Genomic DNA, 16,824 nt, shown 5'->3' with positions numbered 1-16,824 from the left:
CTCGGGCAATAATAATAGCACCGTATTGGCCCAGGCAGCCACAGGCTGATGAAATTGAAGAGTCAACTTCATCATTTACCCAAAGACCCAGATCTACTGTCATGGAACGGAATATTCCATCATGACATACAGAGACTCAAACAGACAGCTTGGCTGATAGCACCCAGTGGGGCACTCTCAGAAGGAGTGACTCTGGTTATCAGGCGGCTGTCAACCAGACAATTGTATAGCCTAAAATGAGACAGGTTCAGGATTTGGGTGGAGGATAGAAACCTAAACTCTACTGATTGCTCACTATCCACGGTTCTGGAGTTCTTATTAGACTTAAAGTGAAAGGTTTATCTAATTCTTCTGTTAAAGTTTATTTAGCAGCCATTTCGGCTTTCCATGCACCAGTTGGCAATAAAACTGTTTTTTCCACCACACTTCTAAACTGTTTTTTAGAGATTTAAATAATTTTCCCCAGCTAAGAGGATAGTACCCCAGTGGTCACTACAACTGGTTTTGACAAAGTTACTGAGAAAGCCGTTTGAACCCTTAGCAACATGCCATCTAAGGTTGTTGTCCATGAAGGTGGCATTGCTAGTAGCAATCATGTCAGCGAGAAGGGTGAGCGAATTGGCTGCTCTATGTGCGGACCCACCTTTCTTAAAAATACACCCTGAAAAGGTGGCATTAAGAACGAAGCTAGACTTTCTACCAAAGGTTGCATCAAAATTTCATGTTTCCCAAGAAATCGTGTCACTTGTCTTTTTCTGGGAACAGTCAAATGAGGCGGAGAGAGCTCTCCACACCTTGGACATTAGAAGGGCAATCTTTTTTTTATCTGGATTGTACTAGGATCTTCAGAATCGATTCGCAACTCTATCTGTTTCGCTGGCCCTAACAAAGGGGAAAAGGCCAGTGTTCAAACTATAGCACAATGAGTGGTGCAGGCAATAAGGTTGTATTATAAGAGTTCTAGCCTACCGTGTCCTTTAGAGGTACATGCTCATTCCACCAGGTCGCAGGCACTGTTGGCAGCGTTGCTGAGAGGAGTGCCATTGCAGGACGTATGCCGAGTGGCAACTTGGTCATTGGCTGACACCTTCATGAAGCACCATGCCTTGGACATCCTTGATAGGAGAGAGGCAGCAGTGAGTGTAGTGGTTCTGCAGTCGATATTCCTATAAAAGAGACAGTTCCACCACCCAGGTGAAGAACTTATTAATCTCCCATGTGGGACTACACAGGAAGACTGTTGTTCATCGAGGTCTTCCGTGCAGGCACACATACTCTCCCTCCTTCCCCGCTAAGGCTCTTCTATTTATCTGGAGAGTATGGTGGTGAAAGAGGAACCAAGGATATCGGGGTGCCCCGCCCTCCTAGGGGCCATTTTCAGCAAGAAACAGCCATGCATGTGCAGTGGACGTGAGGTCGCCCCCTAGTGAATTTTCAGCTAAAGAATCCTCTGAATCGGCAGGCCTGCGTGTGCATAGTCCCATGTGTGCCTGCACGGAAGGCATCGATGAACAACAGTTACAGGTAAGTGCAACACTGTTTTTACCTACTTTCACTTTGCTTGGTGCATATACTTTTGGTAAACTCTTTTCACCTTTCTCCCTAGTGGCTCAGCCTAGAGAACAAAGACGTGTTTGGTTTGCAGATGGCATATTACCCAATGGAGAAGTTGCTGATGCAGCCAAATTGACAGTGGCTGGAACAACCTCCACAGGAACGCTAGCAGTATCACATGATCCAAGCAAGCCTATAAGAAACAATACTTCACCAGCAGAGGTAGGAAACAACTTGATTTGTTGCATGGTATGTTGGACAGTTCATATATGACTGGTACTTCAAATATTTGTGATACAGTATACATTAGGGGGATTTGGGTCCTTGTACCTAGTTGCATATGCAAGTGAGCTAGCTGTCAGTGTTTTTCCTTTGTATAAGTGGCTGTGGAACAGATTGCTCTTTTGTATTTGTTGAAAAATGAAGGCTGGTATTATATGGGTTTACCTTTTGCGTAGTATTTGTTTGTTGCTTTTTGTAGACTGAAAATACATTGACATTTTCGAGAAGTATAACTCAGGTTGGAAGTCCAGTTGGCAGTGCAATGAACCTTATTCCAGAAGATGGTCTTCCTCCGATTCTCATCTCAACTGGGGTAAAAGGAGGTGAGAGCTCAACAGTATAGAATATCAAAAATTGAGATTAACAAATTGTAGAGCAGCCATACTGAAACTTTAACCTGTGTTGGGTTAGGAAGAAAATAGTCTTTTACTGACTTTTATCAATGGCCAAGACCAGGCTTAGTGAAGAGTAGCAATTTATTGTGTGAATTTTGTTGTGGTGTTTTATATATGAAATGATACTCAGGTGAACCAGAGAGGGGATAGGGAGAACAGAAGGTTGAATTTGAATGTCTGCCAAATTGGAAAGGAAATGCTATTTCTGGAAAAACTTGTTTGTTCCTGATCTATCATGGCTAATATGTGCCTAGTAGTCATATTTGCTGCAAATATTCAGGCTCTACTATGACAGGCTGGCAGACTTGCACTTTTCTTATCCTTACCTTTCATATTAAGATCATTCTGTCAGGTCTGGGACATTGTCAGTAATTCTGTGTAATCTCTATAATTGTAATGATATACAAACAATTTTGCCTATGAAGCTGTATTCCATATAAAATATTTACTCCTGACTATAGTACTATTTTTCTTGTTACATTATTTAAAAATTAGCTAGCCAGTTGAGTGCTCAATCATTTGACAAGCTTACCAGGGTGTTGTAGTTGTTGTTATTTAAAACTGTTATGGGCATAATTCATAAATTATAGGGGTGTGCACCCAAAAGCGGGAAAACAATTAGAAATCACAATCATATATTATAGGGGTTTACCTGAAGTGGGAATACAATTGGAAATAACCCGAATCCCGAAGCGGCAAGCCACTTTGGGATTTGGGTGTTTGAATTGCTTTGATATGCTCCATAAAGATTTGGAGCACACTGAAACTCAAAGTGCCCCTTTTCATGCTGCTTGCAAGCGGCAAGAAAAGTGTTGCTTTCAAACGCCCTGCACCCTTGCTTTTCCTGATGGGAGGGGGAGGAGGCTCCCCCTCACATTGGGTGAAGTAAGGGGCGCGGTGTTTGAAAGTGCCCCTTTTTGTGCCACTTGCAAGTGGCACAGAAAGAGTGGCTTTCAACTTCCCACTCTGCTGTTTTTTTCCCCCATGGGAGGGGGAGGAGGGAACCCTCCTCCCTCTCCCATCGGGGGGGAAAAGCGGCAGGGTGGAAAGTTTGAAAGCAAGCAGCGCTTTTCTTACTGTTTGCAATGCAAACATCTAGAAAAGTGCTTTGGACCCAGCTGCTGCCACTTTGCTCGAAGCTTCTCAAAGCGATACAAATTGCTTCTGAAAGCTTTGCTTCAGGATTCCCAGATCAGCTCGGCAATGCTGGGGCCGATTCGGGAATCCCAAATCTTTACAAATCGGACCCGATTCAGGTTAAAAACACATCCCTAATATATTACAATAAAACACAGTTCTTGAGATAGTTGCCCATACCATCTACCCCTGCCAATGATGCACAGGGGGAAGGGAAGAGGGAAGAACAGCTGTCCTGATTCAAATTGTATTCTTGACAAGCACTTTATACTGTGAGTAGATCAGATAATTAAAATATAAAGAAAAATGGGACACGTGTCTTTTGACGGCAGGCTGTTGAAACATTCCACATTAACTTTTCTTTTTTTTGAAAAAATTTTTTATTGGGTTAGAATCCGTTATTTTTACATTTACATTCAATTTTCCCCAAATTTTTCATTTCTAACCCCCTCCCTTTCCCCCCCTTTTGTTGACTTCCAACAGTTTTCCAACCCTTTGTCCCTTTTCCCTTACTTCTATTAAATTTCTCTATCTAAAACAAATACATATTCTCCATACTAAGCAGTACATCCTTAACTACTTTTCTTATTATATACCCAAACTGTAAGTCTTTGTTTCCATCTTAGATAAACAATTTATCCCTTTTTCCAATTTTAAATATTTCTATATTTCTATATCATAAACCTATATATCATAAACCATAAAAATCTTACACATTTAAATCAATCAATTTGACTTATTCTCTATGTATTACTCATTCTATCTTTTTATGGTAATTCTATATAACTCTCGTCACATAGTCAATCAATTTGACTCATCTATACATTCAGTTTGGTGCATTATACAAATCTTATCAAAGAAAGAAAATATTGTTGGTTACTCAATCCGTATATTTAATCCTTATCCTTAATTATTTTCTATCGATATTCTATTTATTAACCAATATATATCTATATACATATCAATCTGTTAATCTAACTGCTTATAAATTCCCATTTATCTCTTCCCCCCCCCGGTAAAGTCACCCCCCTCTACATTTTATTATGCTTCAGTAGTTCTCAAACTGCCACAGTTTTCCTCCCACCTCCCATTTCTTCTCCAGATATTGTTTCAGCTTCTCCCAATCTGTGTTAAACTGCCCTGAGTCCAGATTTCTCAGTTTTCTTGTCATCTTGTCCATTTCTGCCATGTACAGCAATTTGTAGGTCCAATCTTCAATAGTTGGCACTTCTTGTACTTTCCATTTTTGCGCATACAAAAGTCTAGCTGCTGCTGTCATATAAAATATCAACGTCCTATGATTGGCTGGAATTCCCTCCATTCCCAAGTTTAGTAGCAGGAGTTCTGGGTTCTTATTTATTTGAAATTGTAAAATTTCACTCATTTCTCTTATTATTTCCCCCCAGTACTGCCTAGCTACCTCACACGACCACCACATATGATAGAGGGAGCCCTCATGCTTCTTACATTTCCAGTATTTATTAGAAGTGTTCAAATTCCCTAGCACAATCTTCTTTGGTGTCATGTACCAACGATAGATCATTTTGTAGATATTCTCTTTAATATTTGTACATGTCGTTGTCTTCATTGTAGTCTTCCACAAGTATTCCCATGCCTCCATTGTTATCTCTTTGTTAAAATTTATAGCCCATTTCACCATTTGTGTTTTAACTGTCTCATCCTCAGTATACCATTTCAACAGTACTTGGTATACCTTGGATATTCTTTTCTTGTCCTCTTTAAGAAGGGTCTGCTCTAGTTCCGAATTCTCTATTCGTATACCTCCCTTTACAGAGTCCGAGTTATACAAATCTCTGATCTGTCTATACTGGAACCAATCGTAGTTCGGTGATAGTTCCTCTTGCGTCTTTATTCTAAGTTTAGATGCTTCTATTTTAATTATTTCTTTATAAGTCAAACATTGTCTTTCGTTATCAACAGCTCTCGGGTCTATCACCTCATATGGAACCACCCACCAAGGAGTTCCTTCTTGTAGGTAAATTCTGTACTTCTTCCAGATTGTGTATAGACTTCTCCGTACAAAATGGTGCAGGAACATCGAGTTGACCTTTACTTTGTCATGCCATAGGTATGCATGCCATCCAAATATTTTTTTATATCCCTCTAGGGCTAATAGTTTCTTGTTCTTTAATGTCATCCACTCTTTCAACCAGACTAGGCAGATTGCATCGTGGTAAAGTCTCAGGTTGGGCAGTTGCATTCCGCCTCTTTCCTTTGCATCTTGTAAAACTTTCATTTTCACTCGAGGCTTCTTGCCTGCCCATACAAAATCTGATATTTTCCTCTGCCATTTTTCAAATTGTTTAGAGTCTCTGATGATTGGTATTGTCTGTAGCAAAAACATCACTCTTGGTAACACATTCATTTTAACCGCTGCAATCCTACCCAACCATGACAGATTGAGCCTATTCCATTTAATCAAGTCTCTCTCAATCTGAATCCACAATTTTTCATAATTATTCTTGAACAAATCTATATTCTTTGCAGTCAGTTCAATTCCCAAATATTTCACCTTACTTGTTACTTCACAATCCGTTGTTTCCATTAACAATTGTTGTTTCTGCTTAGTCATGTTTTTGCATAGTATCTTTGACTTCTTTTTGTTAATGAAGAAACCTGCCAAGTCTCCAAACTCCTTGATCTTATCTATCACTTTTGGCATGTTCTCCAGTGGGTCCTCTACAATTAACATTATGTCATCCGCAAATGCTCTGACCTTGTATGAATAGTCCTTTATTTTTATTCCTCGAATTTCCTCGTCTTGTCGTATTTGTATCATCAGAATCTCCAATACTAAAATGAACAACAGTGGAGACAACGGGCAACCTTGTCTTGTTCCTTTGCTTATAATCAATTTCTTGGTCAATTCATCATTCACCACAATTGCTGCAGTCTGGTCTCTGTAAATTTCCTTAATTGCTCTGATGAATCTTTCTCCTAATTGTAGCTTTTCCATAGTGGCAAACATAAAGTCCCAGTTTAAGTTGTCAAATGCCTTTTCAGCGTCAACAAAGAAGAAACCAACCTCTTTATCACAACGCTTATCATAATATTCAATAGCATCAATCACTGTCCTTAAATTGTCTCTTATTTGTCTGTCTGGCAGAAAGCCTGCTTGCTCCTCCTCTATAACTTCCGAAAGCCACCCCTTCAGTCTCTCCGCCAGTATCTTCGCAAAGATTTTATAGTCATTGTTGCGTAACGATATAGGTCTGTAATTTTTCACACTAGTCAAGTCTTGGCCCTCTTTTGGGATCAATGATATGTTCGCTTCAGACCAAGTGTCTGGAATCCTTTGATCCCTTAAAACTCCATTGATCACCTCCTTTAGGAATGGTGCCAGCTCATTGGCCATAGTCTTATAAAATTTAGCTGTAAGTCCATCTGGCCCTGGCGCCTTTCCTAGATTTGCAGATTGTATTGCATTACTTATTTCCTCATCCGTTACTTCACTGTTCAGTTTATTTCTCCAAGCGTCCGAGATTTCTGGAAGTGTCATTTTCTCCAAATATGACGCTATTGAATCTTTATTTACTTCTTTCTTATTATACAGTTTAGCGTAGAATTTATAAAAGGCTCTACTAATGGTATTCTGTTCCAAATACGTTTTGTCATCTTCACAAATTTTATTTATTGTTTTCTTTTCCCTTCTCTTCTTCAGTTGCCATGCCAGGTACTTCCCAGGTTTATTTGCACCCTCAAACACTTTCTGATTCAGCCTTTTGAGATTCCACTCCAATTCTTTATTACTCATTGCTGTTAGCTGTTCTTGCAGTATTTTAATTTCCTGGTATAATTTCTTTTTCCCTGGTCTCTTTTTTAACTGTATTTCCTTAGTTTTTATTTTCTCCTCAATCTCTTGTCTCTTCTCCTCTTTCTTCTTTCTTGCTCTACCATTTAAGTCCATTAGTATGCCCCTTATAACCGCCTTGTAAGCATCCCAAACTTTATCAGTTGGTACTTCTTTATTCACGTTGTATTGTATGAAAAACTTTGTCTCTCTTCTCAATATTTCCATATTCTCTTTTTCCTGTAACAAATCCTCATTTATTCTCCATGCTTTCCTTTTCCTCCTTTTCCCCAGCTTCCACATGATTGGGTTGTGATCTGAGCCTACCATCGGCATTATTTCTACATCTTTAGTCCATAACGCCAAATCTTTTGAGGCCCAGATCATGTCAATTCTTGATAATGTGGAGTGCCTTGCAGAATAAAAAGTAAACTGCCTACTTTTAGGATATTCTCTCCTCCATACATCTTCAAGAGTCTCTTGTTGAATCAACTCAAAAAAGAGCTTTGGTAATAATCCTCTTTTCTTTTGTGCCATTGTAGTCTTTTTATCCAATTCCAAGTCTGTCACTCCATTGAAGTCTCCAGCAAGAATTATCTGGTCATATGAAAGATCATCTAAATGCTTCCTCAAATCCTCAAAGAAGCTCTCTTTTGCACCGTTGGGTGCATAGATTCCGACTACCAACACTCTCTTTAAGTTCCAAGTACATTCCACTGCTACAAATCTGGCTTCCACATCTTTCATTATGAATTTTGGTTGTAGCTCCTCTTTTACATACAACACCACTCCTCTTTTTTTCTTACTTGAGGCCGCTACAAAGTCTTTGCCCAATTTTCCCAGTTTTAAATATTTTACATCCTGTTTTCGAATATGAGTCTCTTGCAAACAAACAATATCACATTTTTGTTTTAGTAGCCAGTGAAAAATATTTTTTCTCTTATTCGGTGAATTTAGTCCATTTACATTCCAAGATAATACTTTACACTCCATATTCATAATCTTGTTGGTAAGTCTTTTTCATTGTCCCTTATAAATCGCTCCATCTCCCGCTCAGATCTGATACGCTTTTTGGCGCCTCCAAATTCGAAGGACAAACCCTCTGGGAGCTCCCATCTGTACCTGATTTTCATGTCCTTCAGCATCTGGATTAGCGCTTTATATTTTTTCCGATCTAGTAACACTGATCTGGGTAGTTCCTTCATTATAATGATTGTCTTGCCATCGATCTCCAATGGATCTTGAAACTGTTTAGTCACAATCTTCTCTTTCATGTTTCTTGTTGTAAATTGTACAATCACGTCTCTTGGTACTTTTCTCTGGGTTGCAATTCTCGAGTTCAGACGATATGCCACATCTAGGATAGCCACAACATCCTCCTCCTCCTTCCCCAGGTATTCAGCTAACACCTCCGTCATCTGCTCTTGCGCTGTCTTTCCTTCCATTTCCGGCAGGCCGCGAAATCTGAGCTGCTTCTCCATATGTCTACTTTCCGCAACCGCCATCCTTCCCCTCATCAACCTCATCTCTGTTTGTTGCGTATCTGCTAAGTTCTCCATCGCTCCTTCTACTGTTTTAACTCTCTGCTGCGTCCCTTGTAATTCACTTTGTATTGTTTCCATACCTTTCTTCACTTCTGACAGCTCCGATTTTACTTCTGACAGCTCCGATTTTACTGTCTGTTTAACCTCTTTGATCAGCTCCAATTTCATGTCTTTAAATTCTTTAATCACCTCCAAAAGTTTTTTATCCAGGTTCTCTATTGCCGATTGCCACTCTTTCTTCGACATCGTGGGGCTTGCTTTGGCTCGCTCCCACGAATCCGCTCTCTTCCTTAGCTCCGTGGCGTTAAATTTAGTACCTTTTTTATTTCAAATGTCCCGGTCTTCTTGCATAAATTAATTTTAAAGGGTCCAAAATGTCGGGCGTCTTTTCTCTATGGTCTCTCTATGATTTTATAATCCAATATGGCCTACTTCCTTTTCCGCTGAAGCCGCGACCCTTCCCCTCTCAAAGATGGCGATTCCCTTCTTCCTGCCCTCCAGCAAGGGCCGCTTCTCTCCAGCCACTCTATTGTTGTTACGCACTTCCTGTCTCCCGTCTTCCCACAGCAGGTCTCGCGATGGTGTCTTTTTCTCACAGCTCCAAAGCCACAGGTATTCAAAACAATAATCCGATTTCTTTAATAACTTCTTTAAACTTAGTCTCTTTTCTAATACAACTCCTGCCGAAGCTTCCCCTCCTTTTCGCTAGTCTGTTGTAGTTTAAAAGTCTACTTTTTTTCCTCTCTGTTTTTATCAATCTGTCCCGTTAACTTTTCTTCCACTTGTCTAATTTTCTTAAAATATTTTTACAAAACCATAATCATGAGAACATAGTAGCTAGGTTACAATATTCTGTTGTACTCTAACATGACTATAAAACAGAAACAAGACTCTGCAAATAAAAGCAGTGGCTGGAACAGGGATCAGATTTAGATCTCACCACACTGGCATCCTTGAATGTTCCTATTTTGTATTTATTACACTTACATCCTACTTTTCTTCATGGCATTCAGATTGACATAGGACTCCCAGAAGGTCTTCCATCCATGCACTAACTAGACTTAACACTTGTTTAGCTTCAGTGAAGTAGCTGCAGTAGGTGTATTTCAACCATAAATAGGAAAGCTTGCATTCTTTTTGATGGGGATAATTAAAAATCTTTGAGTGGGGGCACACAGTATGCTATCTGGTAGTAACACTGGATGATTGAGCCTTATTTGCCAAGGGTCCTGCAAGAGCATGCGCTATGTGTTCTGTGTGAACCACATTGCATATCCCACCCTTCCCCTCTGATCTTTATCATTCAAGCCTATCTTTTACTCATACATGTTCCCATCGAAATTTTGCTAATAAAATTTTGCTAATAAAAGTCATCCTTCTTGGATCAGGATGTATTGCAGATAGAAGAAAAAACTGGCTTAGAAATTCTGTCCAGTATGCAAAGAAAAAGTTTATGCCAATGTGATGAGCTTGCTCCAGCCCAGTTGAATCTTTTGTTTTTTCCCTTTGCACAATTGATCTGTTCTACATCATAAACTACTTGTGAAAATATCAGTTTTGAAAGTGGTTGATCTTGTGGCATCAGGAGCTGTTGCTCAAAGAAAAACATGTTAAAAATTTCCTGGATATCATTGGTTTAGTTTCACAGTTCTTTGGATGGTGTGTTAGTTAATTTGCAGAACCAGATTTTGAGGAAATGTTATTGTAAGGAGTGAGTTACATCCAGTCACCTTCTTTGCTCTATCTCATCCTATCCTCCTCTTTACTACAGCCCCTGTCCCACATGTTTTTTGTCCATATGGGTATGATGATCCCCAATAGAACCTTTTTGGTAGTCAGAAGAGACCCTTTCCTTCCTTTTTCACCAGTGGAAGAGTTGGTTGGGTCCAATCCAGTGGGTTGATGTCCTGTTGAAGATTCGTTGGTTGGCTGAATATGGTTTTTATTGAGCAGAACTAGGATATTGTTAAAAAAAAGTGGGTATGCAACTTTTTATAAAATACCTTTTCCCTAGTTGCAGCTGTGAGTTCAGTTTGTTAATGAAATCCGTTTTCAGAAAGAGAAATCAGTAGTTAAGTTAAAGCAAAGTATCTTCTGAGATCCTAAGCCCTTAGTCAGCACCTCGCACATCGACAAAAATGGCACTGCTCCACTACTCCCTGTGGACTTTTGCAGGAGGGCCATGCTGGTGCAAGAGCTCAGCAAAGCAAGGTGCAGCTGCTACCAAGAGCAGCCGCCTACCGTTCCCCTGACAATCCTGCCCACACCGGCCAATGGCCACTCCGCTCCCCTGACAGGCAGGCGAGGGGCAAATAGCGGCGCAGCCAGTGGAGAGGCCATGATGCCTGCTGTCCACCAACACCCCCTCTCCAGGGAGCAGGAATCCCCACCTGTGGGTAACACTGAAGGTACGGACAGGGGTAACACTGAAGGTATGGACAGGGCACCCACCCTCTCACCCGTCTGACCCCCATTTCCAATGAGGGCCAGGCTGGTGGCTGCTGCTTCGTGCTTCTACAGATCCCCTCGCCACCACTGCTGCGAAAAACAGGTTCCTGTTCCCTGAAAAGTGGGACCATAAAGGCGACGGGACCCAGCAAGGGTTGCACTCACAGCCTGCAGCACTTGGGATCAGCCCCCAGGTTCCAGAGAGGCAAGGGGGGGTACTTCAATGAGTGACGGGAATGCCCATTGGAAACCACACAAGAGGCCAGAAGGCCCATTGGAGGTGATGGGAGTGAAAAGTCACACCATTTGAACATATCACTGCATCACAAAAGATGTGAGAATGTGGGTTGGACCTCGAGAGCCATGCTCCGGTCCTAAGGTGACGCCCCCCAGAGTGGATTAATGGCCTGTGGGAGCAGAGAAACTGCTCTGGGGCCTGCCATCCACCCCCTCCCTACATCAGATTTCCCAGGTCCATCCCTCCCTCCGCAAACCATGAAATGGAGGTTGATCCATCCTCCCAGAGGAGGAGCTCCGGAGATCCCAAGATGTCGCTCCACATTTCTCACTTTCTCGCAGCAACCTCCCCTTTCCCTGTCATGCAACGGCCAGCTGCCTGGCTTATCAGATGCCAGCAGCTCTGTCTGTCAGAGAATGAAAGTCCTCAGTGGTGCTCCCCCACCCTGCCAGACATTGATGGGCCACACTTCAATTCCCACCCCACTGCCTGAAGTTTCATTGAGGAGGGGAAGGGGGCAGGGAAGCTGAATGGGGCCCCAAGGCACCACTTGAACACCTACTCCTTCTGGCAGCAGAGCCCACCCCACGCATCCCAGCCCTGAGCCAGGAAACATTTGTGGGGATGTATGAAAAGACATCCCTAAGGGGAGTTGGGGTGGGGGCTACTATCACCGTCAGGAAGCAAGCAAACAGTTTGTTGTTTTTCAACACATTTTATTAAACTGGAAAAGGTGAAGAGGTTCTCCAGACATATTTCCTGCCAATGTCCCTTGGCTGGAAAAGGAGCAAAGGCAGTTTACACAACAGTCAGAGCTGCAAAATCCATCCCTTGTCCTGCCCTCACAGGGGCGGTGTTGAGGTGCGGACTGCTTTGGGAAACTGCTCCCTGGGCTGGATCTGAATGACAGGATCATTGGGATCTGGAACAGCCATGCTCCTTGGTCTCCCTGATGAGTTGTGGCCTGCCTGCAAGGGAAAGAGGCATGTGTGGCAAGAGACCCAGCCCTGTCTGAGCCCCAGCCCAGTCTGCCACGTTCGGGGTGGGGGGGCTGTCCATGGGTGGGAGCAGCTCCAGTATCACAAGTCCACCCCGCAACCGGATGATGCACGACCCTCTGGTGAGAAAGCGCTGTGCATCGCAATGGTCTTATCTTGTGAGGGGAAAAGTCAAGGGGCTGAGCACCCTCCATCAACAGGGAGTTATGAACACCCTGTTAATCCAACCTGCAGCTGCACTTCCTTCTCTGCTGGGAGGGGCCTTGGCTGAGGGAGTCTGAACAGAGTCTCCAAATGCTCCCCCCCCCAGTGGCTGCGTCAGGAGCAGTTTCCTGTGTAACTGTTTCTGTGGGAGGCAGCCGCTGCTTGTTGAGCTCCCCACCAGTGAGCCTCACCTGCAGAGGCTGACGTTTGGGAAGGTTCAGGTGAGGAGGGCAGCTGGCTCAAATCAGTGAGCTGGGGTAGTTGCTGCCCTACCTTCTTCTTACCTGTCAGTGCTCCCTCGCCCCTTCTGGAGCATGGACTCCAAAGTCAGATTAACCTGCTAGGAGACTTGGGTGGTTCTTGTTAGTCAGACATTCTGGACTTTGCTCTTCTTCCCTTGAGTGAGTGCAGAGTGGTCCCGATTTTCCGCTAAGTCCCTCCAGTGCACTCGTGACCCACCACTTTCCCGCCTTGCACACAAAGTTATTGCGGTAGGAGGATGCTGGGCAGAGCCTCCAGCTACCGCCCACTTACCTGAGTTCATGAGCAGCACAGCTGGAGGTTATGTACATAAGAACATAAGCATAAGAACATAAGAACATAAGCAAAGCCATGTTGGATCAGGCCAGTGGCCCATCCAGTCCAACATTCTGTCACACACAGTGGCTAGAAATCCAGTGCCATCTAAAGGACTGTCAGTGAGGCCAGGACACCAGAAGCCCTCCCACTGCCTTCCTTCCAGCACCAAGACAACAGAGCACCACCTCCCCACAAAGAGAATACCATCTATCTCCTGTGGCTAATAGCCACTGATGGACCTCTGCTCCATATATTTGTCCAGTCCCCTCTTGAAGCTGGCAATGCTTGTAGCTGCCACCACCTCCTGTGGCAACGAATTCCATGTGTTTATCACCCTTTGTGTAAAGTAGTATTTTCTTCTATCTGTTCTAACCCGACTGCTCAATAATTTCATAGAGTGCCCACGAGTTCTTGTATTGTGAGAAAGGGAAAAAAACACATCTTTCTCTACCTTCTCTAACCCGTGCATTATCTTGTAAACCTCTATCATGTCTCCCCTCAGTCGTCTTTTCTCCAAGCTAAAGAGCCCCAAGCGCCTCAATCTTTCCTCATAGGGAAAGTGTTCCAACCCTTTAATCATTTTAGTTGCCCTTCTCTGTACTTTTTCCAGTGCTATGATATCTTTTTTAAGGTGTGGCGACCAGAACTGTACACAGTACTCCAAATGAGGCCTCACCATCGATTTATACAGAGGCATTATGATACCGGCTGATTTGTTTTCAATCCCTTTCCTAATAACCCCTAGCATAGCATTAGCTTTTTTTATGGCAGTCGCACACTGTGCTGACGTTTTTAGTGAGTTATCTATCATGACTCCAAGATCTCTCTCTTGGTCAGTCTCCGCCAGTTCAGACCCCATCAACTTGTATTTATATTTTGGATTTTTGGTTCCAATGTGCATTACTTTGCACTTGGCTACATTGAACCTCATTTGCCACATGGATGCCCACTCTTCTAGCCTCGACAGATCCCTTTGGAGTGCCTCACAATCCTCTCTGGCTTTCACCACCCTGAACAATTTCGTGTCATCTGCAAATTTAGCCACTTCACTGCTTAATCCCAATTCCAAATCATTAATAAACAAGTTAAAAAGCATTGGACCCAATACCGACCCCTGTGGCACCCCACTGCTCACCACCCTCCACTGTGAGAAGTGCCCGTTTATACTCACTCTCTGTTTCCTATTAATTAGCCAGTTTTCGATCCACAAGAGGACTTGGCCCTTTATCCCATAGCTACTGAGCTTACTTAGGAGCCTTTGATGAGGAACTTTGTCAAAAGCTTTCTGAAAGTCAAGATAAACAATATCTATCGGGTCTCCCTTGTCCGCTTGTTTGTTCACTCCCTCAAAGAACTCTAACAGATTGGTGAGACAAGATCTTCCCTTACAGAACCCATGCTGAGTTTTCCTCATCAGCTTTTGGTCATCAATGTGCCCACTAATTTTATTTTTGATAATAGTTTCCACCAACTTACCCGGTATTGACATCAGGCTGACTGGCCTGTAATTTCCCGGATCTCCCCTGGAACCTTTTTTAAAGATGGGGACAACATTAGCTACCTTCCAGTCCTCAGGAACAGATGCAGAGTTTAATGACAGATTACATATTTTTGTGAGGAGATCTACAAGTTCACACTTGAGTTCTTTCAGAACTCTTGGATGTATGCCATCTGGGCCCGGTGATTTATCAGTTTTTAAATTATCTAGCAGTCACATAACCTCCTCTCTCGTCACCTCAATGTGACTCAGGTCTTTCAAAACCCCTCCCAAAGTCAGTGCTTCCGGAGTGGGCATGCACTTCTTATCTTCCACAGTGAAGACAGAAGCAAAGAACGCATTCAGCTTCTCGGCCATTTCCCTATCACCCTTTAGTAATCCTTTTACGCCTTGGTCATCCAAGGGCCCCACTGCCTCCCTAGCTGGTTTCCTACTTCTAATATATTTAAAGAATTGTTTATTGTTTTTCTTTATGTTCTTTGCAATATGCTCCTCATATTCCCTTTTTGCCTGTCTGATCACAGACTTGCACTTTTTTGCCACAGCTTATGCTCCTTTATATCAACCTCACTCCGACTAGTTTTCCACTGCCTAAAGGAATCCTTTTTACCTTTTACAGCTTCTATTACATTGCTTGTTAACCATGCTGGCCTTTTCCTAAACCTATTTGTGCCTTTCCTAACCAGCGGTATATATTTAATTTGAGCTTCCAGGATTGTAGTTTTAAATAGTCTCCAAGATTCCCCAAGTGTTTTGACCTTTTTTACTTTCCCTTTCAGTTTCTTCTTCACGTACCCCCTCATCTCAGAAAAGTTACCCCTTTTGAAGTTAAACATGGCTGTGTTGGTCTTATTAGGCAATTTCGTATTTATACATATGTTGTACTCAATAACATTATGGTCACTGTTCCCAAGTGGTGCAATCACATTTACATCTCTCACCAGGTCTTCAGCATTACTGAGGACCAAATCCAGGATCACCTCTCCCCTAGTAGGTTCTGTAACCATCTGTTCCATAGCACAGTCATTGAGACAGTCTAGAAACTCACTTTCTCTCCCCCGATTCGAACACCCATTGGCCCAGTCAATGTGTGGGTAGTTAAAATCACCCATTACAACACAGTTTTTTTGTTTAGCAGCCATCTTTAATCCTGTCATCATTTTATAATCCTCCTCTATTTTCTGATCTGGAGGGCGATAACAAACTCCCACAGTTAAGTTTCCATTTGGGCCCGTAATTTCAACCCATAGCATTTCCAGAAGCGAATCTAATTCAGTTACCTTCTCAATCTTACTGGAATGTATACCTTCTCTGACATATAGAGCCACCCCACCACCAACCCTTCCCTCCCTATCCTTCCGATATAATTTATATCCAGGAATCACCGTGTCCCACTGATTTTCCTCATCCCACCAAGTTTCTGATATGCCCACAATGTCTATGGATTCGCCCAACACTAAACATTCCAGCTCCCCAATTTTACCTCGGACACTTCTAGCATTTGTATATAAACACCTGTAACTTCCCCGGCACACTTTGCCTCGAGACGTAGTTAGGTCATCTGCACTGTTTGTCTCCATCTCAGTTGACAACTCTAATCTATCTCCCTGTAGAAGTGTTATACCTAGCCCTTCATCTCTCTGAGATGAACCATCCTGAACCAGAGACACTTTATCTCTTGTCGGCTTTCCCCTAGCATTTAGTTTAAAAACTGCTCTGCCACCTTTTTGATTTTAAGTGCCAGCAGCCGGGTTCCTTCTCGGGACAAGTGGAGACCGTCTCTCTTGTACAGCTCCCGCTTGTCCCAAAAAGAATCCCAGTGCCTAACAAACTTGAACCCTTCCTCCCTACACCATCGTCTCATCCACGCATTGAGACTCCTGATCTGCGTTTGTCTCTCTGGCCCTGCGCGTGGAACAGGTAGCACTTCTGAGAAGGCTACCTTGGAGGTCCTGGCCTTGAGTCTCCTGCCTAACAGCCTAAATTTTTGTTCCAAGACCTCACGACTGCATTTCCCAACATCGTTGGTTCCAACATGGACCACGACCGCTGACTCCTCCCCAGCACTATCTACCAGTCTATCTATAACACGCGTAATGTCCGCTACCTTCGCACCAGGCAGGCAAGTCACCATAC

General features: G+C 42.9%; 1 protein-coding gene across 4 annotated transcripts in view; it reads left to right on the top strand.

The window, feature by feature from the left end:
- ZFYVE9 (zinc finger FYVE-type containing 9) overlaps positions 1 to 16,824 on the top strand; it is a 147,317-nt gene that overhangs the window by 85,287 nt on the left and 45,206 nt on the right. For all 4 annotated transcript variants that reach the window (XM_054979126.1, XM_054979125.1, XM_054979123.1 and 1 more), the window contains 2 exons: positions 1,607 to 1,776; positions 2,036 to 2,159. In XM_054979126.1, coding sequence (XP_054835101.1) covers positions 1,607 to 1,776; positions 2,036 to 2,159 — 294 coding nt within the window. The remainder of the gene's footprint in view (positions 1 to 1,606; positions 1,777 to 2,035; positions 2,160 to 16,824) is intronic.

This window comes from Eublepharis macularius, chromosome 5 (assembly GCF_028583425.1).
Source record: "Eublepharis macularius isolate TG4126 chromosome 5, MPM_Emac_v1.0, whole genome shotgun sequence".
Classification (NCBI taxonomy): Eukaryota; Metazoa; Chordata; class Lepidosauria; order Squamata; family Eublepharidae; genus Eublepharis; species Eublepharis macularius.
The sequence above is the reverse complement of the archived record's forward strand: the minus strand, read 5'-3'. Positions and strand labels throughout refer to the sequence as shown.